General features: G+C 31.5%; 2 protein-coding genes and 1 non-coding gene across 4 annotated transcripts; 2 read left to right on the top strand and 1 right to left on the bottom strand.

Moving 5' to 3' along the window:
- Positions 1–5,277: 5,277 nt before the first annotated feature.
- Positions 5,278–10,998, top strand: LOC100256817 (histone deacetylase HDT1). Of its 2 annotated transcripts, none has more exons than XM_002270930.5 (10): positions 5,278–5,425; positions 7,027–7,097; positions 7,202–7,416; positions 7,976–7,989; positions 8,080–8,133; positions 8,222–8,394; positions 9,035–9,109; positions 9,203–9,293; positions 10,358–10,493; positions 10,594–10,998. In XM_002270930.5, exons 1-10 carry the CDS (start codon positions 5,413–5,415, stop codon positions 10,652–10,654), a joined length of 903 nt encoding a protein of 300 aa, XP_002270966.2. In that variant the 5' UTR covers positions 5,278–5,412; the 3' UTR covers positions 10,655–10,998. The 2 variants fall into 2 exon arrangements, with proteins under 2 accessions (XP_002270966.2, XP_059593624.1); XM_059737641.1 differs by having other exon boundaries at positions 7,970–7,989.
- Positions 10,999–12,811: 1,813 nt separating this feature from the next.
- Positions 12,812–12,894, top strand: TRNAL-UAA (transfer RNA leucine (anticodon UAA)). Its single transcript has one exon. It is a non-coding gene; the product is annotated as a tRNA-Leu (tRNA).
- A 3,462-nt stretch (positions 12,895–16,356) lies between these two features.
- Positions 16,357–21,770, bottom strand: LOC100251616 (glucomannan 4-beta-mannosyltransferase 2). Its single transcript, XM_002269641.5, has 9 exons — positions 20,964–21,770; positions 20,672–20,770; positions 19,904–20,156; positions 18,683–18,793; positions 18,454–18,590; positions 18,255–18,368; positions 17,966–18,165; positions 17,668–17,865; positions 16,357–17,141 (listed from the first exon to the last, which is right to left on the bottom strand). Exons 1-9 carry the CDS (start codon positions 21,291–21,293, stop codon positions 16,982–16,984), a joined length of 1,602 nt encoding a protein of 533 aa, XP_002269677.1. The 5' UTR covers positions 21,294–21,770; the 3' UTR covers positions 16,357–16,981.
- Between the last annotated feature and the right edge of the window lie 2,357 nt (positions 21,771–24,127).

Below are 24,127 nucleotides of genomic sequence, written 5' to 3'. Positions count from 1 at the left end.
AAAACGAAATAAAATTATTCATTTAAAAAAAATAATTTAATACATTAAAAAAAATCAATAATAAAATTATTCTTTTAAAACTCAAATAAAATAAAAACCATAATTTAATTTAAGCCTTTTAATTTTTCAAGTTTTTAAACATTTTTTGTAACAAGTTAAATATAATATAATTTAAAAATAATAATGTCATCATTTATAATAAAATTAAAGATTTATTTATCCTTAAGATTCTAACTTGAGTGAAAATAATTGTGATCCAATTAAATTTTTTTTTTTCAAAAAAAAAATGATATTACGAATAATGTGAGAGTGAAACAAAGAATAATAATAATAAATAAAGTTTAAAAATTAAAATATTCATTATTTATCATGAAAAGAGTAAAAAAAATATATAAAACTAAATTAAATTCTACTATTAAAAATAATTAATTAATTTAATTTAAAGGTAAATTTCAGTATAAAGACTAAAATGTTTTTTTAATCATTATCTAATTTAATATATATAATATTATTTTTAATATGAGATCAATATATCCCGACATAATTTATACTTTTATAAATATTATTATTTAAAAATAATATATAAAAATAATTAATTGATAATAATATTATTAATAAATAATTATAATTATTTTTAGATAGTGAATTTAGTAAATAAAATTAACTAGTTTATTATACATATATTTTAAATAATTTTATTACTAAAATATATTATCAGTAAAAGATATTATTACAAATAACAAAACGCTTTTTTTTTTTTTTTTTGGAGAGCCTGATGAATTTAAAGAAAAAAAAAAATTGTCTTTCCAAGAAATGCTTTTGCTTAGGAGAATTTTTTAAATAATTTTTCAAAAAAAAATTAGAAATTATTTCTTGAAGTGATGATTTTTGCTCGGCAAATTTTTTTTTTGGAAAAAGAAATCATCTCTTCACCGTACCACTTTTTATTATGCGGCTACTTTTATGGTGTTCCTTTATTATATGGTTAAAACTATATCGTAGTTTTGAAAATATTTTCTTCACCATCATATTTTATAAATTATTTTTTTTAATTACCATACAATTATCAATATCATTGAGCAACATTTTGCTTGGTTGTTGGACAGTATCCATGGGCTGAGCCCATCTCTATTGTTTGGCTATGTGGGTGGACCTAATGCACTAAAAAAATATATGGCTATGGACCATGTTGGAATACAAATGCACTGTTGTTGGACCGCATAAAGGTCCAATCTTCGGCCCAGATAGCCCAAGGTGATTTTCTAAGGCTGTTTGGATTCATTTCTTGGATAGTCATAGATTCATTTTTAAGTTTAAAGGAGCAGTGGTGTTTGTTTTTTTTGCTTTTTACTGAAAGCAATTTTTTTTCGAAATTTAGGTCGTTTGTTTTTCTACTTTTTTATAGCTTATTATAAACTTTTTACTAAATAAAAAAATAACATATTGGTTTTTATTTACTATCTAATACTTAATAGAAATAAAATACTACAAAAACAAACAACCTAATATTTAACACTATAAAGTACTAAGGTTCTATTTAGAATTAAGTAAAAAAACAAATAGCACCTTAGACTTACACAAAAACGAAAAAAAAAAAAATTAAGGGGGAAATTTATTTTAATGAATCATTGTAAGAAATTATTTCATATTTAATTAAAATTTTATTATATAAATATTCACCTTTTGAAATTATAATTTGGTAATGAAAGTATCCATCTAACATTTTTAAAGAGTTCGGTAATTTGGCAATAAAAGTATCCAATTCATTATTTCTTATTCCAAACTTTATATAAGAATGTGTAATGAATTATGCAAAGAAATTACTAAAACGACAAAAATCATCATATATGATTAAAACTTAGGATCTATTTGGTGATTGTTTTCAAAAATAATTTTTGTTCTTCAAACAAAAAAACACATTTGAAAATTGACAATTATTTTCTATTTTTTATTCTTAACAATATAAATATGACATTTTGAGATAACATTTTTAATTGTTTTTACTTTTTTTTAAGATTTATTTTAAAAATAATTATACAAACATGTAGAATGATTAAAAATAAAATAATGAATATAAAAATAATTTTTAAAACATATTTAAAAATATTAAAAATAGGTTAAAAACATTTTAGGTTTCCAAATAGATTTTATTTTATAAAACATTATTAAAAAAAAATTTAAAAACTATTCTCAAAAACTATTTTTGATAACTATTTTCGAAAACAATTATAAAAAAAAGGCCTTGATTGCTCTAAATTTTTTAAATTATTGACTAAGTGAAGTGCTCTTATTGACGCTGTATGTTGGGTATATTTTTTATTATTTTTATTTTACATATCTAATTATTATTTTTTTCTTAATATATGTTTAATCCTATATATCTCTTTAATTATTTTACCTTAATTCTTTCCCTTAATAGCATTATTCAATTCAATTGATCTCCATTAAAAAGATTTGGTTTAGGTTGGACTCAATTATAAATGGGCTTAACTAATATTATTATCAACATGAAAGACTTTGCAAGATGTTATGCACCATATTAACGTCTATAAATGGAAAATCTTATACTATGATTCTTAGAAAATATTAATTTAATTAAGCTAAGGTCCTATTTGGAAACTGTTTTTGAGAATAATTTTTTGTTTTTCAAAATAAAAAATACAATAAAAAAAACCCGTTTGATAATAAAAAACTGTTTTATATTTTTTGTTCTTAAAAACAGAAAATATGATGTTTTCAGATAATCTTTTTAATTTTTTTTTACTTGTTTTTAAAGGTTATTTAAAAAAATAATTGTACAACATGTAGAATGAATAAAAATAAAATAATAGATATAAAAATTATTTTTAAAAACATCTTAGGTTTTCAAATAGACTTTTGTTCTACACAAATAAAAAAAAACCATTTTTCAGAATTGTTTTTGAAAACAATTACCAAACATGATGTAAAATATCTCAAAACCATAAAATAAATCATTAGTTACTAATTTAATATAGATAATTAATCTTAAACTCAAGGTTCAAGTGTTAAAGATAATTTAACAATTAAAGAAAAAGGTTAAGTTCATTGACTTTTTCTAAGGTTTTGATTAAATTCACCCAACCCATTAGTTTGAAGTTTCATCAAATACCTCTCATATCGTTCTCATTATTTATTTTCACCCACCTCACCTCCATATAAAAATACGAGAGATATTTGACGAAATTTCAAACCAATGAAAATTAGGGTATTTAATTAAATGAAAAAAAATATAACAAAATCATTACTCTAATATTATTAAAAAGCTAATAAAGATTAAGGTTTTTTTTTAAAATAATTTTTATATGTTTTTTTTTATAAATATTTTAATAAAACAATATATAATATAATTATAAATAAATAAATAATGTATGGGTTTAGGCTTCAACCGTTGCCTGAACCTTCAACCCACACCAACCCTAATATTTCTCAAATTGGTATTTGTTTAACCCAAGTTTGATTCTAACATAATCAAACCTTGCTTGACCCAATCCGAACGTTGGATTGGGTTGGGTTGGGTTGGCCTCGTCCATGTTGCAACCATAACCATAATCCATTAAACTAATAATAGATCCAAATTACTTATGGGCCTACAAAATGGGCCCATAAGCAATAAGACTTGACATCCCAAAAATGCACCTTAAGAGACTATTTATTTTTTTAAAAAATTACAAGCAAAAATCTTCACTTGAAAGACAATTTATTAAAAACAAAAATCTATTGCAAGTTTAAAAACGGAACGATTCAAGTTTTCTCAAAAGGAAAAAAAAAAGCAATTATGCTAACTCTTGGAGAGATATTTTCTTTTCTTTTTAAAAAAAAAACAATTTTAACTAATATTATATTTTTCTAATAATAAAATTGTTCAAAATATATGTAACACAAAATTAATAAATTTTATGTGTTAAATTCAATATATAAAAATAATTATTAATTATTATGAGTAGATTATTTATAAATAATAATATTACTAATTAATTATTTTATATTTATATCTAAATAATAATATTTATAAAAATATAAATTATCCTCATGATATATTGATTTTATATTAAAATAATACAATTTTGATATTAATTTTTTTAATCTTACCTTAAATTTTATCTCTATAATTAATTACTTTTAAAAATAAAACTATTATATAAATATATATATATTTTATGATAACTAATAATTTTTTTATTTTTAAAGTTTCACTTTCAAATTACTTCTTCATATCCGCTTTTAATATAAAAATTTTAATTGCATCACAATTATTTTTACTCAATTTAAAATCTCGAGGACATAAAATTTTTTAATTTTCTTATAAACCATCATATTTTTTTTTTCTTATATTAAATTATCTTATATTTAACTTATTATCCAAAAAAAAAATCTTGAAAAAAGCTAAAATATTTTAATTTAATTATGGATTTTATTTTATTCAAGCTTTTGAAAAATAAATCTATCATCAAATTTTTATTTGAGTGCATTAAATTATTTTTTAAAAATAAATAATTTTATTTTGTTTTAATTTTTAAATTAATTAATTTCCTATTTAACATTAAACATAACTTTTAAATATATTTATTTATATAACATGATAAAATCTAATTTCTTATTTATCATATTCCTTGTAGAATTGAAATTTTGTCATATATTTTCATTATTTTGAGTAATAAGAAAGGTGAATGAAAATAAGAAATAAAAAAATGAAGGGAGGTATTTAATGAAATTTTAATTATGGAAGGTGAATGAAATTAACTTGATTTTTAAATATATAAAAATGAGAAAATAAATTTTTTTTATCAGTTTTAAAATAAAATTTAAAATTAAATGAAGATTACTATGAAAAATACTATATATTGTTATAATAAATTTTAATTTTTATGGTAAATATATAATTTAAGATTTTTTGAGAAAATAATTGATGTATCATATTTTTTTAAATAGATATGTAAATTATTATTATTTAATTGAGAGACGCTTAGAATTTTTTTTTTAAGAATTATTAAAAATTAATCTCCTTCTTATAAATTGTTTTCAAATAATTTTTCAAATTAGTTTTTTTTTTTTAAATTCTCCTTATAATTAATTAATTATTAATTATCAAGAACCCTAAAGAAGCTAAGCCACGGCTAAATATCCAAGCCGACATCTCCAAACCCTAAAAGTTCTCTCTCTATCCCATTAAATAAAACTTCCGGTTTTTTTTCAATTAAAAAAATAATTTTTATTTATTTATTTATTTTATTCCCAAAACCCTAGTTTACAAAACCCTAGCGCGGCAACTCAGTTATAAATGGCCCTTTAAACCCACTCAGTTCCGCCTCTGTCAACTCTCGAAGACTCTCCGTGTCTCTCTCTGCAAACCCTAGTTCTCTATTCATCGCTTTGTCATCCCTCACATCCCTCATGGAGTTCTGGGGTAAGCACCCTTGTAGTAGTCCTTTTTCCTTTTTGTCTGTTTTATTGTCTAGAAATCGCTTCAAAAAAAAAAATGAGAACTTTGAAATCTTACCAGCGTCGCTGTACACTTGGCTCTTGTAAGATTCCAAGTTTTCTCTCCTTTAAACAAGGTTTTTCAGCATCCCAACTGGAATTTCTTCTGTATTGCTGCTGTCTCTGATTAGGGTTTTCCTCTGTCATTGGGTTTTTGTGCTTTTTGTATTCTGCTTCCTTTTCATATACTATTTTTGTATTCGTTCTTTGGTCTTTTATAACTGATGGGTGTTGGGATTTGCCTTTGATTTGTCATTTGTGCTTTCCAAAACTCCGTTCTGCCACTGCTGACAGAATAGAACCAAAAATTGTTTCTTGGTTGCCTATGAACAGTTTATTTTGTGGTTTTTGGGTTCGCAACTGGCCATGTTGTTTTATTATATTAAGCGGAGTTTTTGCCCCTTTTTTCTGGTTTTTATCTCATGGGTTATAGATGATTGGAAATTTAAGAGTCGAAGTTTTAATTTATTATATTTTCCCAGCAACCGAACAGAGCGTTGAGGACGGGACTCGATGCTTCTGTGCATTTTGTTGTTTGTTAAATTGCTCACATGTTTTTATTTTCTTGACAACATCCTGCTCATATTATGTCAATTTTATGATTTTGAATTTCGAAGTTACTCATCTTTGATTTGATTTGAGATGAAGCTTGGTGATTCCAATGAATTGGTGTGTTCGTAATCTCCGGGATTCTATCAAACATTAGCTGAATGTTATCAAGGGTCTATGTCAGTATAATTTGCATTTTCTTGGTAACATTCAGCTAATGCCTTATTTTTGCATGTCTAAAAGTTTCTCAGTTCACATTTTATAATGTGTGAACTAGTGATGACCATGGTGTAAATACTATCTGTTATGTTATTTTAACAATATATGATTGAGTTTTGAAATAATAATGTAATTTTTTCACCATAATAACTCCATTGTCATTGTCATTCTTTGAAAAAAATCTTAGTTTTGATATGAAGTAGCATCTTGTATTTGTTGATTGCTATCTATATATAGCTTTCAACTACCGATTAACATCAGCCATTGGATTCGTTTTTGTTTTCCACATTGCCTAACATACAGTGGCAGGAAAACACTTGAAGTTCTCTTTCTTTGAGTTCTTAAGAATAACTATATTTAGTTATATCTTATATGTGTTTCTTAAGATGCACTTTATGCCATTCATATCATGCTGCATAAATTCATTTTAGTGAGTGTGTTATATATTGCAAAGTTTTTTGATAACTGCCCTTCCAACAAGTTGGTCTCTATGATGTTACTTATGGAAAATAGCTATTAAGCCTTTTAGGTACTGATATTTATTCCTACTTTGGTGATTTGGTACTTATTTTATTTCTTTATATCTCCAATGTATTTTTTTTGGTTTTGGGAAAAATGCACGCAATGGTAACATGTTTTCAATTCACTTGCTTTCAGCACATTTATTATCTTAACCATAATTGGGACGTTTATTGAGGTTGCACATTTAATTATTCTATTTTAGTGTGTTAATGTGGACAATTCTCTTAATTCCTACAGGAGTTGAAGTTAAGGCTGGAGAGTCCTTTAAAGTAAAATCCGAGGATGACAAGATTTTGCATCTTTCACAGGTTATAATAGTTTTATATGCTCCCTATTTTGCAGTTGAATTATTTTCCACTTGTTTCATTAAGATTATTTGTGATAACGAGTTTTGAGTTCTGCATTTTTCCAGGCAGCATTGGGGGAGTCAAAGAAGGAGAAAGGAAATGAATCTGTTCCTCTTTTTTTGAAAATTGATCAACAAAAGCTTGTTTTGGGAACACTTTTGCCAGCAAATATTCCTCAGCTATCTTTTGATTTGGTTTTTGATAAAGAGTTTGAGCTCTCTCACAATTGGAAAAATGGGAGTGTCTTCTTCATGGGTTACAAGTCTGTTCTTCCTGATGAATATCCTTATCATTTTTCATTTTTTGATTTTGTACTTTGTTTACCAATTATCTACTTGTGAGTTTCATAGCTATCAGTGTTTTCAAATATGTGAGAGCTTACATCATGATATGAACTTCTACAAAATGTAGCTTAAGGTGTTCAACTTGTATAGGCTTGTTTCTTGCTGTTCAATGTGGTGTCTGAGTGTTAATGTCAAGTTAACATATGAATACCGTTTATGAACCTGCAATCTACACAAACCTAATGTTCAAATTGAAAAGGTTTCATTATTAGATGTTTATAAGTTTTTTGACATTGTGGTGCTTATGTATTCTGGTTTTTGGTTAATTTTAGCAGTGCAGGGAACCTAAGCATGCTGCTCAAAAATATATTTTGAAATTGTAAATATCAGATAATTTATTCATTGATTTTATTTTTTAAACAATTTTTTTATGGGTACTTTTAAGTCATTTAGGTTTTGCGTCTTTATCTATGCTACCAATTGTATATCATTTTTATTCAACTTTATTCTACGGGAAGCATTTTCCTTAACCATTTTTCGTCTTCTCATTGCCACGGAAGAGTTTTCTGGTGAGTATTAAAAGATATATATAAAATCATTAAAGGTTCTAATTCATTTTTCTACATAATTGCTCATATTTGCTTCTCCCTGTTTTTTAGAATTTGATGATTCTGATTCAGAGGAAGATCTCCCAGTTAACGCCATAGAAAATGGTAAATGACATTCCTCTGTTTAAATTGAATATTAATAATTGATAACTTTATCATCTAATCCTTTGTCTTTTCCCTTTCTACTTTTCAGGAAAACCTGAGCCAAAGGTTGAGCAAGCAAAGGCTGTACCAACCAATGCTAATGCTGGCAAAGCAAAGGTGAAGGTTGAAGAGCCACCTAAAGATGCCAAGGATGAAGAAGATGATGACGACGACAGTGATGAGGATATGGTTGATGAAGATTCTGATGAAGATTCTGATGAGGTATGCTACTGTTTGCACAGATGCTTCTTTGTTTTATTACGGTAACCAGCATAAAATAAATGAAAACTCCATGGTGGTGTTTGCTTTACTGGTGTGGCTAGTTGTTGCAAATAGCAGCAAATGTTGTGATGTGTTTTCGCATGCTCCAGTTTGACAAGGAGCATCCGTAAGAATCATTCTAGAGTCTCTAAAGTGCAAAAATTATTGGCTGTAAAATTCGTTTTCATCAGAAAAATCACTGCCTTTTGGTATGGTGTCTATGCGGAGAATCACTTCAACAATTACTTTCTGTTGAGGAATATTTCTAGGCGGTAGAAGTTGGGGCTTTTTGAAATTTACGTGGTTGATACAAGTTTTTGTATAAATTAGTGTCATATGTATGAGCTCCTCTGATTCATTGGAAGGCTGATAATGGAGTTATATGTGCCAACTTCTGCAGCATTTAAGGACCAGTAATATTCCTTTTTATTAATGAGCTTGTAATTTTATGGTAGATAATTATGAATTTGCCAAACCCTGTCTTGCTTCTTTTTTCATCAAAAAAAAAAAAGAAGAAATTGTTGTCTTTGATTGTTATTTATATAGTTTGTTTGAGAATAATTGACATATTTGTTTGACATTTGCCTGGTTATTGTTGTAGGACATCATGAGTGATGCTGAAGATGGTAGTGATGAAGGATCAGAGAGTGAAGATGAAGAGACACCCAAGAAGAAGGTACCTGCATCTCTTCTGTTGGGTATTATGTTAAACCATTTTTTTGTTCTGTTACCTGCTCTACCTATAATCATGGCATTTGTCTTTGTGTAGGTTGAACCAGGAAAAAAGAGGCCAACTGAATCTGCCACAAAAACACCTGTTCCTGCTAAAAAGGCTAAATTAGTTTCACCTCAAAAGACAGGTGATCTTCAATGTTTGTAATTTGTGGTTTTTATAGCTGTCTTTAGTTATTGATGCAAGGCCTATGAATAATTATGGTTTTATGAGTGTATCTATATAATTTCTATGCCACACTATCCTGATATGTGCTTTTTTCCCCTAGTTAAATAATTTAATATGAGTAAATTTGGAATGCATAGGTGCCCCATTCATAAGGTATTCATCTTACCTTACCATAATTTGAAACCAATACTCAAATCAGATAAGCAGCTATTTGACTACTGCTTGTATCCTATGTGGCTAGCATCGTATGGAATATAATTGTTGTATCCTAAAAAATGTTATGTAATTGATATATTGATTTTGTGTGGTTTCTCCTATGATGTAATTTCTATTCATTTTTGTGATTTATGAGAGCATTTCTGCAGGAGGTTAATTTCTATCTGAACATGTTATTTTTCCTCCTAAGTTTTTAATCTCTTTGTTTTTATTGGTATTTGCATGGGAACTGTCATCCTTCTATTTATTCATCTCTCCACCAAAAATTGTTTTTACCTTGTTGGACATCCATTGCTAAATTTTTTAGCATATCCCAAATAGCCTTCAAATCTTATTTGAGATATGTTTGAAATCTCCTTTGTTCTGATATTGCATTTTAATAAATTTATCAAATTTTTGATATATTTCTCATTCATCTATTGAGAGTAGGAGTCTCCTCTGACAGCTTCCGTTTTTACCCTTTAGTTTTATCCATAATTCATTCTATTGTGGTGGAATTCATTATCTGCTCATTGCTCGTCAATATTCTGTTGATTGTCTGCTAATTGTCTGTCAATATCCTGCACCCTGCATTCCCAAGTTCATTTGATGACTTTTTGCATGATTCTTCTTTTTTCTAAACAAATGATTACTCTTAGAGGTTAATAATTCCAGAAAGCCGGTCAATTGATTTGTATGATGTTTGACAAATTATGATGTGAACTGAGAGAGTACTTGACATGGAGCAATTAAAATGTTTTTTGTTAAAATGTTCTATGGCTTGAATTTTGTGTTAATGCTGAAAAGAGTGTTGCTTATGGTGTGCAGATGGTAAGAAGGGTGGGGCTCATACAGCAACTCCTCATCCTAACAAGAAGGCGGGGAAAACTCCTGCTAGCGGTGACAAAGGCAAGGGGCAGAGCCCAAAATCTGGTGGCCAAGTCTCTTGCAAATCTTGCAGCAAGTTCGTCATCTGATCTCACAAAGCTCCTTTTCTTTTGATTCTAGAAACAATGGAAAGTTGTTTGAATAATTCATATGCTTTGTCTTGTTAATAATAACAGGACATTCAACTCAGAAAATGCGCTTCAATCCCATTCCAAGGCTAAGCATGGTGCCTCTTAGAGCAAAAGAAGTCTGTCTGTCGAATTTGAGGTTGGGTTGTAGAGGAGGATGAGCTGATTATTATGCATCAAGTATTTCAGTTTTGTCACAACAGAGAGGGAGAGGAGAGGAGAGGAGAAAGCTTTGGCTTAAATTACTATTTTTGTTAACGTTTTGCTATTCCTGTACCCCGTCTCTGGCGTCTTAGGAAGTTTTATTTTCTAGTTATTGGTTGTGCAATTAGTCATATCTGAGTCTTTGTTGTCCCATGAACTTAACTTATCATCTGCTTTTATTCATATGGCGTGTGTTTGTAACATGCAAATTATATATCTTCAAGCCCATCTCTATTACTTTCTTTCTTATTTATTTTCCCATCTCCTTTCTGATACCATCTAAACATGGGAAAATGATTATTTTCTACATTTTTTCCTATGCTAGATTGATATATGGAAGTAGAAATTTTTGGGTACAAAATATAAGCTCACCTTCTGTCCTTAAAAATTAATAAAAAAAAATTGAGGTGATATAAGTTATTTAATAACCTAATTTATTTAGAAGTTACTATTGGTCTTTTTTTTTTGAACAAAAAATAGAAAGCTTACCCAAATAGACACTAAATGTTCAAATTTAAATTTAAAATGATATCAAATATTTTTCAATTTTATTAATTGAATATTTATTTCAATTTAAAATATTCTAATATTTTATTTTAAATTTCATTAAATATAGCCTAAATTGGTAATAATTTTAGCAATTGATTAAATCTATTTGACAATGTAGATGCGATTTTGCATTATATTCATTTGTGATACAAGCCTCAAAAGTCTTTTGTTGGATTTCTCTTCTTCATTGCCTCTTTAGGAATCACATCAATGAATTGTGCTTCTTCATCATGTGATGCAAATTGCAAACCAAGTTGGCCCAAAATTACAAGTGTAAAAGGATGTGCTTCGATTGATTTTTTGGGGGAAAATTGGTCAAATTGACATAATTGATTTATATTAAATCAAAACTTAACTTAGATAAGTTTGATTCAGTAAAGATGATTTGTATGGATATTGTGAGTCGTCTAGAATCATTCCCAAGTGTCGTCTAGAGCAAGGAATGCTAATGAAAAAGCTATGTAGCCTCATCCGTCCGTCCCATGTACCAAAAGAGAACTAGATGTATAAAAACCAACTGGACATTATGCATTCTCGCCTATCAAGCATTAACTATGGTAGGCATTAAAGTGTCATGATTGGTGCAATTGTTATGAGACCAAAATACAAAGCTCATGAAGGCATGATAATCATTATGAGCTGACAATTATTTGCATTAAAGACGGTATGCATAATCAAAGGCACACTTAGGGCACCTGAGAAGACGTTACATTTGAGTAAGGTTAAATAACCCTTCTTCGTTGTAAGAAAGGTACGTTGTCACTCTTTCCAAAAACCATTTTCTTGCTCAAATCTTCCACTTTGGACATAAGCTTCAAAATGGCGTACTCGAAAAACCCATTTGGATATTTCTTTATGTAGGTCGAATCACCGTTTAACTTTTAGAGGCTTGTCAGACTCTACTTTGTTGGTCATGCACAAATAGACACAATTATTTAGGCCTTTAAATATATTTGTTTTTAAAATTATCTAAAACCAACTTCTATTTAAAGTTCAAAATATATTTAATTTTTTAACCAAAATATAATTGATGCATTTAGTCTAAGAACAATGAATTTCAATTACTCTAATAAAATTTAATATAAAAAAATCATCAAAATATTGGATAATTATATTTTAGTTTTAAAATATTGATTCAGTTTGATATTTATTAATTAAAAAAAATAATAAAACTAGAATTGAGAAAGTAGATTTCTAAATTCTCAAATCAAACCATTAGTGATTAAAAAACGAATTGATATGATTAATTTTGATGATTTTTTATTTATTTTACTTATACCCCTACCCAAAATCACTTCCTTTGTTGGTTGTAAGAGTGAATTGGTGTAATGTCTATAAGTAGAAAATAAAATATAAGCAATTTAAACATGTGGGCCCTAGTTTAACCCCTATTAGAATTTACAAGTTTCAAAATGGATTTATGCTAACAAGTGCCATGTATGAAACCATCACCAACGTATAAAGAGAGAAATGTAAGGAATATATATGATGCTTTCAACTTCCTTGCCATTCAGCTGGTTTGCCCGAGAGGTTAAGGGGGAAGACTTAAGATCTTCTGCACATAAGTGCGCGTGGGTTCGAACCCCACAGCCAGCACTTTTTCTATTTTTTTTTCTTGGGCACATGGCCCAATACCCGCACTCCTGACATTCATTTTGGATTTTGGTGGGCTGCCTGATGCTGGTCTTTTGGAATTGGGCCTTATGGTTCAACCTCAGTATTTGCGTTGGTCAATAGAAATTGGGCCTTAATGGCTCACTCCTGACTGTTAGTATCTTAGATTTGGGCTTCCATGGGCAAACTTATCAATCATGATCCAGCCCATTTCAAGTTCATCAAATTTAGCAACATTTTCAGGAACAACGTCAATTAAGGAAGATTTTGAATAAATTAGAGGGACTGAATCCATTGTGATTAAAATGGGATTAGGCATGATGTTTTGAGAGTGCCAGACAAGCACGCCAACAGGCAACACCCAATCATTGGGGTTCCAACGAGATATATGGCATTATCCTTTCCACCAAACAAGTCTTTGGAAGTAATTCATCATCAACCTCCAAAACAATGCAAGATTCGTATGCACCAGTGATGAGTCACTGTCGCCACAGATCACCCATGTCCTTGTCCGTCATCCTCATCCTATACCTAACACAAATATTCAAATCCATGCTCCACCAAATTTCTTCACATCCCGAAAATAAGTAAGGCCATGTTGTTGGGTCAAGGAGTATATCATCATTCATATAGAAGTAGATTAATTTCATTAAGCAAAAACATGATCGATATTTTCATCCCATTTTCCTGGGATTTGTTACAACAATCTGTTCTCGTTTTTGATCGTGTAGATGTTGTCCATTTCATTTCGAGTTTAAAAGTAATTATGATTTTAAAATACAAAACTTTTTCCCATCTACTAAATCTCAGACCCAATTCCAAGATATTTTGCAGCAATTTACTTTTCCAACACACCCAAACAGACCTAATTTAATACAAGTGCTGCTGCACAGCCAAAAATTGGCTCACTGCTGCGGAATAGTACAGAATCCAACGTGGGGAGTGCGGAATATTCGACAGAGAATGGGCCCAGTGTGGGAGTAGGGTTTCCAGAATCATGGGTGATGGGAGAAGAGAAGCCAAGTGTCGGTGGTGCAGCTTGATGAATGGGTGTTAAGATGGGGGGCATTGGATGGGAAACTAGACAAGGCTAGCTCCAAAAGGCCAGGCAGATTACAGCAGTATGAGAAGACACCTCAACTAACCAATTTATGATCTCCCAACATCATTTCCTTTTCTCTTTCTGGACCACCCAAATACTTCTCACTCCCACTGTCACATGCCTTCAATCTATTCAACAGAGACGTTAGAGCTTATGTTTTTAATTAATGTTATTTCAATCAAATAGATTTCTGTCTACCCAAATTCATATGAGCAATTTATAATCTCCCAACACCATTTCCTTTTCTCTTTCTGGACCACCCAAATACTTCTCACTCCCACTGTCACATGCCTTCAATCTATTCAACAGAGACGTTAAAGCTTATGTTTTTAATTAATGTTATTTCAATCAAATAGATTTTTGTCTACTCAAATCCATATGGACCATGCATGTGCTTGGGAATTTGGACCCTACCCCTCTCATTAATCAATGGAGACGCATACATATATGTGTATATATAATATGTCGTGCCATGTGAAAGTGGCATGATTTCTGGGGAAAATTTTTGTCAAAAAAAGAAACGTGGGAAACTTGGGAAATTGGAGGAGGAGGTCAATAGTTGTTCAAAGGCAAATTCTTTAGCTTGATTTGAAAAAAGAAACTTTATATGATATGTCAGTAAACAATATTGTCAAACCCCATATATATAAAACCACATTGGCTGTGGTATCTTGGCATATTCTGGTTTATCCCATCTAGGGGAGTTTGTGGGGCCTGCTTCTGCAGTGACTACAAGTGTCTACAACAGCTCAATAATGTCAGCCTTCCAGTGTGGCTCCATGTGTGTGTCTGGTTTTGCTTTGAGACCGGAAGTATTATTAGAGAACAAAATAAACCTAATGCCATCTAACTCCAGATAAAACAACACCTAACTGAAGGAATTTAAGTTCTGAGCAACAGTTGGCCTGGCTACTCCCAAATAAATAAAAGCATCGTTTTCTTTGTCAAGTGAAAAGAACCATGAGTGCAACCTACCACATATTGTGTGGATTTTCGTTATAAAAATGTCATATCCCATTTTCTATGTCACCATTATTAATTGAGTAGTTGGCAATGGTATGAACAATTATGACAGAAAAAGAAAAAATGAATTGGAATCTCAGCCTATACTTGTTTTATCATTTTAAAATTTGTATGCCTTTTTTTATTAGCTAAATTGAGCAACATATTTCAGTGTAGATGGAGGTTGAGTTGACTCTCATCAAGGGAGGAAATGGTTTTGGAATTGCTCTGAAGACTGGAAGACTGAAAGACTGAAACCCTTTTGCTTTATGGTATCTTCTTTGAGATTATTAACAAGCCTAGCTAGCTATCAAAACTACTTGCTTTGGAAGTTTCCTTCCTCTTCAATGCACTTAAAAAAAAATTATATTCTAAGAGCAGACCCACTGATATCATTTGGGGTTTTGAAATTGAGGAGGAGAAAAGGGTTGGCCTTCCCAGAGCTCTCAATAGACCTTATAATTATGCCTTGGCCTTACAATAAAAAATACAAGTGTCCAGGGCTTTCTCTCTCACATTGGTGCATGTAAAAAGGGAAAAATCCTCGGAGGTGAACTCCCTTTCACACTCATTCTTACAAGTAAAAGATAAAAATTTGCACTGATAATGACACTTCCCATTACAGAATAATCAATGTACTTCTGTTTTAATTCTTTTTGAACGTTACCCCTTTTGATGATAGAAGTGCCCTTGAAAGACAAGATTAACAGCAAACTTTCACGGTAAACTAACGCTGGGGTTAAGATGAAATGAGAGAGTACAACTCAATGATTGGGACAATGCAGAAAAAAGTGATCATAAAGATGTTCCCCAGTGGCCTCCCCCACCTTCTCTCAAGAAACTGTGAGAGATAGAATGATGGTTTATGCTACTATATATTTTGGGACACTTGGCTTACTAACATTAGGCAGTGAGTTCCGGTGATGAGATCTGATGCCTCTCAGAATAAACCTACAGGGATAATTACAACACTGGGAATCTAATGCATGCGCACCCCTATATATGTTTAATGACTAATCATGAGAGGAGGTTTCTTGAGCGTAATTCATAAGGCAAATGCAGATAGAGGCATAATGATTCAGGTTTTAGGTGTAATGTGGTTTATTAAAAGGTTGAAGTGAAATTTTGAATCAGGGTATTCATTGGCAAAATGGTTAAGAGTTTAAATGGGAATTTTGGAATTAAACGGTCTATGGATTTCACTAGATAAAAGCAGGTTTCTTTCTTCAATCAGAATTGGTGAAAGTTGTCAAGAATGATCTAAGAATTTTGCTCATGGAAGTTGCAGAGGAAGTTAAGAGTAGCTGAGTGTTGATTTCAGAAGAAAAGGGAAAAATGAGTAGCCAAACACTGTTGTTCTTCACCATATGATGACTTGAAATCTAGTTCAGTCTAATGCCAAAGAAACATATAAGAGACTATAAAATGATAAAAGCTTTGATTACAAGTTAAACCTTTCTCTGCCATCAACTTATTCCCTTTCAAAACCAAGAAAAAAGGAACTAACAAATGGAAGGCCAAACAAGCAAGAAATACAAAATCTCACAATTACAAACAATCTATTCAAAGAAAATAACAGCATCTATTTTGTTCTCTAAACCCACATGTTGTTTCTGCTTCTTCCTCCTTCACTCTCTATAATGTGTTCACATGTTACCACCATTTGTTGTTGTATCTCCCCGGTTTTTCCCGAAGTGATCACATGAGATGTTCCAAGGAAGTCATGGCTTGAATTTTTTTGGGATTTTTTATTCATTTTTTTTTTTGGTTTTTGCACGACATGATGAATGACCTATTTTTGTTTTTAAGAGCTAAGATAGTAGTAATTTGCAATCAACTGTTGCTAGCAGAAGCCCACATATGTATTGTTGAAGAGAAATAGAGATGCAGTAAGACGAATACTAAGGTGGATTTGTGCCAATCCATGTCCATGTGGGGTGGTCTGACTGAGGGATGCCACCTCCACTAGCTAGGGACAATGGTCCCCACGTACCCAATTCCAACGATGAAGTAGGTAATGGTTTGGAGGAAAAGGTACACATAGAAGTAGTACTTCCCATACAGAAAATCATAGCATGCGCAGAAGAAGAGGAAAGCAGAAAATCCCAGCTCCATGGTATTGATTCTGTTCACAGTAAACCACACAAACAATGAGATTCAAGTTCATGTAAAAATACAATAAAATAAATTCTGAGCAGATGTTAGAGTTGTTGATGATGATGACCGCCAAATATTTCAATGGTTATAAAATTCTCAGATAAACCTAAATCTTCTAACATATGTGCTCAGAGGATAATAAAAAAGGGGAATCAGGGGTGGGTTGGACTATTCTTTCTCTCTTTGCCACTGAAACCACAAAGAAAAATTAGATGGAAGTAAAATCTCTACTTCTCTCTCTGCAGATATCAAATTGTCAACCACCACACAATGATAGTCTTATTACTTTAGGTGTGGTTTTGGTTGCAATACTGCCAAATGCATATTCCCTAAGATATGCCATTTATTTGTCCATTTGTCCACTTTGTGAAAACATTGACTTTGAGTATAGTCTGTACATGCAAACAAAATTTGATTATACGTGTGACAAAAGATGTTTTAACTCAACCATTGAAGGATGATATGATATGATATGATATTAAGGAAGTTTTTACCTGTCTCCGATCTTGAATCGAGGTCTCTTGGCTGCTGCTTTGGTGTTGGCCTTGTTCTTGAGAGTATCGCCTAGTTTTTCAGTGACAACCCATTCATTAGCTCTCCCTGCTTCTAGCAGACCGATAAGAGTGGCCTTGGTCCGGTGGAAAGACATCACATTCTCAAAAAGAATCCAGTAGAACAGTAGGTGAATTGACCTGCAAATTTAAGAAATTGAGCTTAGGAACAACATATATGTTATGGAGCTTTTCGATACCAAATAAATCACATAAGATGGTGGAGAGAGGAGAAGTGGACCTTGGAGTTCCAACTGCATTCAATGTGGTGATGATGGAGGGGATATAAACAATCCCCCAAATAGGAATCTCAACCTCTGGGATCAAAATGGTGAGGGGAAGTACCACACAGTAAAGGCAAAAGGTGACCATATGGGCCACGATCTTCCTCACTAAGAAGAAGCTGTAGATCACATATACCTTCTTCCAAAACCTCACTTTCTGCAAGATTATCGATTAACAACTTAGTCCCATTATCTTAATTACATTCTCAGTTACATTTCTATCACAAAGATATAAACTAAACTAACCTTGTTTCTTACAATCTCCATCACCATTTTTCTGAACAAATTGGCTGGACCACAGGACCACCTGTGTTGCTGAAAGCGGAAGGCCTTGAAAGTACTAGGCAGCTCACTTTTCACCTATTGATGAAGCCGTTAAATCAACTAAGAAGCTATCAATTTAAATGAAATGGTCCCCAACTTAAAGACATTTATTTAAATGTACCTGAAGATCACCAAGATAAACGAATTTCCAGCCCTTGAGACTAGCACGGACGGCAAGATCCATGTCCTCCACGGTTGTTCTGTCCTTCCACCCACCAGCCTCGTTGATAGCTGCAATTCTCCACACACCAGCTGTACCTGCATGCCATTAATATTTTTCATTTCTTAGCTTCTCTCAAAGAATCATGGGATGTATTTGTCATTTGTTCAATAAATACCAACGTATTTACCATTGAAACCGAAGAAGGCATGAGTAGCTGATCCAACTTCTTGCTCCACTGTAAAATGATAATCCAATGACATCTCTTGCATCCTTGTCATTAAGCACTCGTCCGCATTTACTGCCAAAATTACCCGTATAAATCCATTTTAGTATCATTTATCAACCAATCATAAATATTATTATTATTATTATTATAATTTTTGTCCAATTTGGAAAGGATTTACTCAGGATAAATGAAAGAAAAACCATATATACGAAAAGGCATGGGGGGCTCCACCAGACGATGGTGAGTTGGCTACCTCTCATTTGCCATGGGCCAACCCCATTATTCTAAGGAGAAAAAAAATAGCCGTTTAGCATTTGTCGTGAAGTGGCACAAAATAATGCGGCCACGTCATAGGGGGCAAAGTTGGCTGGTTTTGTATACATTATAGGAAGAAGCCAAAAATATGTGTGTCGGTGAGTGAGGACTGTATTTGAGGCACGTGCCAGTGGGGGCTGATGAACGTGGTTTTGGGTATAGAAATTAAAAAGCAGAAGCCCAAAATTACTATTCCACCCTTGTACTCCTTATCAGTCTCATCTCAGGCGGGTTGACCATGTTGCCACTTGCCAGTACCATTCATGTGGGCTTCTGATTAAATTACAATTTACCAACCCCTCTGCTTTTGGCTAAATGACGAGTCTACCCCGATATGGGGCAGACATTTTGACGTCGGAAAATGACGCAGTGGTTAGAAATTAGAGTACAATCCGGGCAGCTGATTCCGGATACAGATATCTCTTTCATGGGGACTCATTCTACGATTAAGGAAAGACTGGTAGATGGCAAATTGAATAATTAATTAGGATTAGTGCAAAGGCCACAAAGACACTCATCATACTGTTTGGGCATTGGAAGAGTGCGTGAGGGTGTGAGTGTTTGGGTGTGGGTCCACGGCGTGGACCCGTGATGGACGGGTTGGAAGACAAACAAGTGTCACAATCAGAGTGGCCAACAATGGCAGTCAGCCCCGTGATTGATGGGTTTTAGGTGGACCCCACCCTCCCCGTCTACAACAAATCCCGCCGACGAGAACCAACTAGAAAAAGTTACCCCCGTAATAAAATAATGACAATAAAAATAGAATCAAAGCGCACCGACAGTCAGAAACTTAACCAAGATAATTAATCAAGTGAGAAAATGTCTGCAATTAAGAACAAAGATTAAGGAAATGGGGGTGATTACCAAATCTCCAGCGACCTTGAACAAGAGCAATATCCGAGTTGTAGACGAGGAAGGGGATGGCTCTCTTCAGATAGTCGGGCTCCGGCTGGAAGTCGGCGTCGAAAATGGCCACGTACTCGCAGTGCTTGACGTAGCTCCGCTTCAGGCCTTCTCTCAGAGCTCCTGCTTTGTACCCCACTCTGTTCTCTCTGATTTGGTACCTTATGTTGATGCCTTTGGCTGCCCATCTCTGGCATTCCGTCTCCACCAGGTTCTGAGACAAAACCCATGTGATGAATACGTGATTTTCAAAGACGCAGATGGGGAATTCAATGGTTTTGCGGTGGAGTTTGGTAATGTGTGAAAGAGTGTTGAGTAAATGACACAATTATTGATCAGGGAAGTATCCAATTACCAATTTAGCACTAGACAGATATAAATTCAACCTTTCGAGAGGGAAAATGGTGGTGTTTTTTTGGGAATTTGTGTTAAGTAATTAGCGTGTCAGAAAAACAGAAAGATGGAAGCAACACAATCGCAGGTCATTAAGAGATTGAAAGATGCCAAACGTGAAGTCAAATGCCCGAGAAAGCAGTCCACGTTTTCATTAAAGGATTGACACTAATACTCAATATGAGAATGTTAACACTGTAAGGTCCTTTCTTGAACAGGATTTTGATTTCTCGCAAAAGCAATGAGAAGACACCGATCAGGGGGAAAGAAAAAAAAAAAGATTTTTGCTTTGAATTCTTTTTATTTCCTGGATAAATGGGTGGGTTATATATCTACCTTGATAGCAGGGTCTGTTGAATCATCGAGGACTTGGATCACGAGACGATCGGCCGGCCAAGAAAGTCCGCATGCAGCTCCAATGGAGAGCTTGTAAACCTGACCCAGACACCCATGAACAGAAAAAGCAATCGACTTTAGAGTTTTCCCGGAAACCCAACATTAAAATTGCGAGAAAAAAACAAAAAAAAAAAAAGAAAAAGGAAAAGAAGAAACGATAATGCTGAATCATAAGAAAATCAACGATGGCAGAAGAAGTGAGAAAGGACAGAGTGAGAGTGGAGATTGATACCTCTTTTTCGTTGTACATTGGGATTTGCACGACCACATGGGGGAAATTCGAGTTACCGGACTCCAAGTCTTCACGCAGGGGCTCCCATTTGTAACGCTTATCTGGTTTTTTCCAGAAGATCTTCACCAGGATGATCACAATTCCCATGTATAGCCTCTCCACGAACAGCATCAGTGACATGGTCAAGCATATATACACCGCCACTCTCAGCAGAGGAACTATCAATGGCGCCTTCACCAGCTCCCACACCAATCCAATTTGCCCCGCAATGTCCAGCCTCGTCCCCTGGAACGTCTCTGGAATGAGCGTCTTTGCAGAAATCTCAGCCATCTCTCTCCCAGAACCACAGCAAAACAGGGGATGATATCAGATCTCTCTGGTTTTCCCTCCCAATTACCCAACAATGTGGTCCAGCTGTGCTCCAAATCACTCACCCAAGACCCCCAATACTCATGCAAAGCAACACAATACCCACTTCAGATCTCTCTCTCTTCTCTCCCAGGAGAAAACAAGTACAGAAAAGATCAAAATCCCTGCTCCTTCAAGTCCTCCTCTCTCCAAACTGATGCCAAAGAATACTACTTCTGTTTGTTTGCTTCACAAGAAAACAACAGGGATAGAAGAGTACTGGAGCATTGTGGAAGAGAGAGAGAGAGGAGTGAGAAAGCAAAGCAAAGCAAAGCAGAGCAGAGCAGAGCAGAGAAGTAGAGAGAGAGGGACAGAGAGAGAAAGAGATAGAAGAGGGAGTTATATAGCCAATTTTGGTATCTTTTGCAATTTTGTTTCTCCCCCACATCTACACTCTCTCTCCTTTTTCTCTCTCTTTTTTTTCTCCTTTTTCAAGTGTAGACTTTAGAGTACATGGGGTTAACGCCTCCACCTGTCCGTTAACAAGAAACGTACTGTTGGAAAGACGGTCAATGACCGCCGACTAACCATGGTCCTCAGATTCCGGTGATTGTTACCACCCATCTACCACGTCAGACAGTCTACTTGTTCACAGACAACATTATCCCTATTTGAATCACCCAATCACCCACCTGCCACTCTATGGCCAAAACCGTTAAGGAAAATTGATTTTATTTTTATTTGTTTCATTAAAAGGATAAAAGAAAAATAATCTCCGTATTTTATAAATAGGAAATATATATTTTCTTAATAAAAACATCCTGCATTAATTTTTTTTGTCCTCATATATTTTTTGAAAAAAAAAATTATTATATTTATAATTTTTAATAAATAAAAACTATTTTTCCAATACATGGATTATTTTGTCCCTTCTTAACAAAAATATAATTATTATCTATATCAATGCAAATCATCTCGAATAATTAAAATTTTTTTTTAATCATAATTAAGATTAAGGATATTTTTATTTTATTTTTGGGTATAATATTTGAAAATAATTACATTTTAACAATTTCTTTAAGTTAAAATACAAAATAAAGCAAATGTTTTTTTTTTGTTTATTTAAAGGCAAAATAAAAAACTTAAGTCCCAACCTAAATAGGTTAAAAAAGGAAAGGTGGGGTGGGGATTATGCAGCATTCATACTTTCATTAAAAAAAAGGTATTTTTTAGGAGCCCAAAGTTTTCCATTATAGCGTAGGTACAAAAAGGAAATAAAAATAATTTGTTCGCATGCACTCCAATAATTAATTTCATATTAAGATTCAAGATTTTATTTTATTTTATGGTATAATATTTAAAAAATAATTACAATTTAACTTTGAGGGATTTGTTGTTGTTGTTGTTGTTGTTTTTTTTTTTTTTTTTTTTTTTTTACTTTTTACTAAAAGTAATTTATTTTCATATTTTAATTGTTAATTTTTCTATTTTTTTTCATAATTTATTATAAATTTTTGATTGAATAAGAAAAGTTAAAATATTTGATTTTTTTTAAATAAAAAAAGTAATATGTTGATTTTTTTAATTTTTTTATGTTTAATAGAAATCAAATATTACAAAAAGAAATAACCTAATATTAACATTATTAAATATTATTTAGTTTTAAGTTCTACTTAGAATTAAAAAAAAAACATCACCTTAAGTACTTTAAGTCAAAGTTTTTCATCTTTCTGGTTATTTGTTTAATAGAAAAAATTCAAAATTTAAGTCCATGCCCTAAGGGGGTATTTAGTAAAACTTAACACTTATTAGTAAAATCATATTTAAGTTATTAACTTAAAACTTTTTACCTAATTTTTATTTTAAATATTAAGATTATTTGATAAAATTAACATAAACCTTATTTTAAATAATTAAATTGACATATTTTTCCTTATAAATTATAATTAGGGTAAAAGAGGTCAAGTAACAGAGGAAATTGTGGAATAGCAAAAAAGATCGAAAAAATAATTAGGATAAATAGAGATAAAAATGAAAAATGAAAATATGGACTTAATAATAAGTTAATTATTACTTACTACTTAAAATCGTTCTTAAATTTAAGTTATATCATTAAATTATTTTATAAAATATACTTATTTATTTAATAACTTAAATTAAATTATTAAATCACTTTAAATTATTAAGTTAGTTATCAAATATCCATTAAATATCTTAGAAAAAGGAAAGGTGAAAAGAGGGAATTTGCAATCATACTTTCTTTGGAAAAAGGTTTGAACTTTTTTTAGGAGTCCAAAGTTTTCTAATTTTAAAATCATCCTTCGAAGCATATTTGTGTTGCAACCTTTTTTTTCCCTTTTATCTAAATATAAATTTGATGATTTTTTCTTTTAAAGATAAAATCCAATGAAGTAAAAGCCTCTTTAATTTCAATTATTATTACTTCATTGTTTCAGTTTTTTTCTCAAATTTATTAGTTTTAATAAATTTTTAGACACATTAAACACAAAATCATAATACATGATATATAATTAATAAGAAAAAATTTAATATAAACATAAAGAAATAATGGACAAAAAATGAAAATACTATCCTACAAACAATACACTTGATAATTTAAAATATTAATTATAATAATACATTTCATAATCTAGGGTTTATATTTAAAAATTATGTTTTATTATTTAGAGGTTTAAGATATAACATTTTTTAATACTAAATAAAATATATATTTATTTTGTAAATCTTATAACATGTAAATAAAATTAAAATATATTTATCATATTATTTTTCAAATTTTTTTTATGTCAAGTCAC

This window comes from Vitis vinifera, chromosome 6, assembly GCF_030704535.1.
Source record: "Vitis vinifera cultivar Pinot Noir 40024 chromosome 6, ASM3070453v1".
Lineage (NCBI taxonomy): Eukaryota > Viridiplantae > Streptophyta > Magnoliopsida > Vitales > Vitaceae > Vitis > Vitis vinifera.
Note: the sequence above shows the minus strand (reverse complement) of the source record. Positions and strands in the feature narration are given on the sequence as shown.

Bases quoted from the DNA above. Each gene is read 5' to 3' on its own strand.
- LOC100256817 (XM_059737641.1), top strand. The intron at 8,395-9,034 runs GTATGCTACTGT...TTATTGTTGTAG, and splicing joins CTGATGAAGATTCTGATGAG to GACATCATGAGTGATGCTGA. The intron at 9,110-9,202 runs GTACCTGCATCT...GTCTTTGTGTAG, and splicing joins AAGAGACACCCAAGAAGAAG to GTTGAACCAGGAAAAAAGAG.
- LOC100251616 (XM_002269641.5), bottom strand. From the start codon at position 21,293: ATGGCTGAGATTTCTGCAAAGACGCTCATTCCAGAGACGTTCCAGGGG. The intron at 20,771-20,963 runs GTATCAATCTCC...TGTCTGGGTCAG, and splicing joins CAATGTACAACGAAAAAGAG to GTTTACAAGCTCTCCATTGG. The intron at 18,166-18,254 runs GTTAGTTTAGTT...ATAATCTTGCAG, and splicing joins TGGAGATTGTAAGAAACAAG to AAAGTGAGGTTTTGGAAGAA.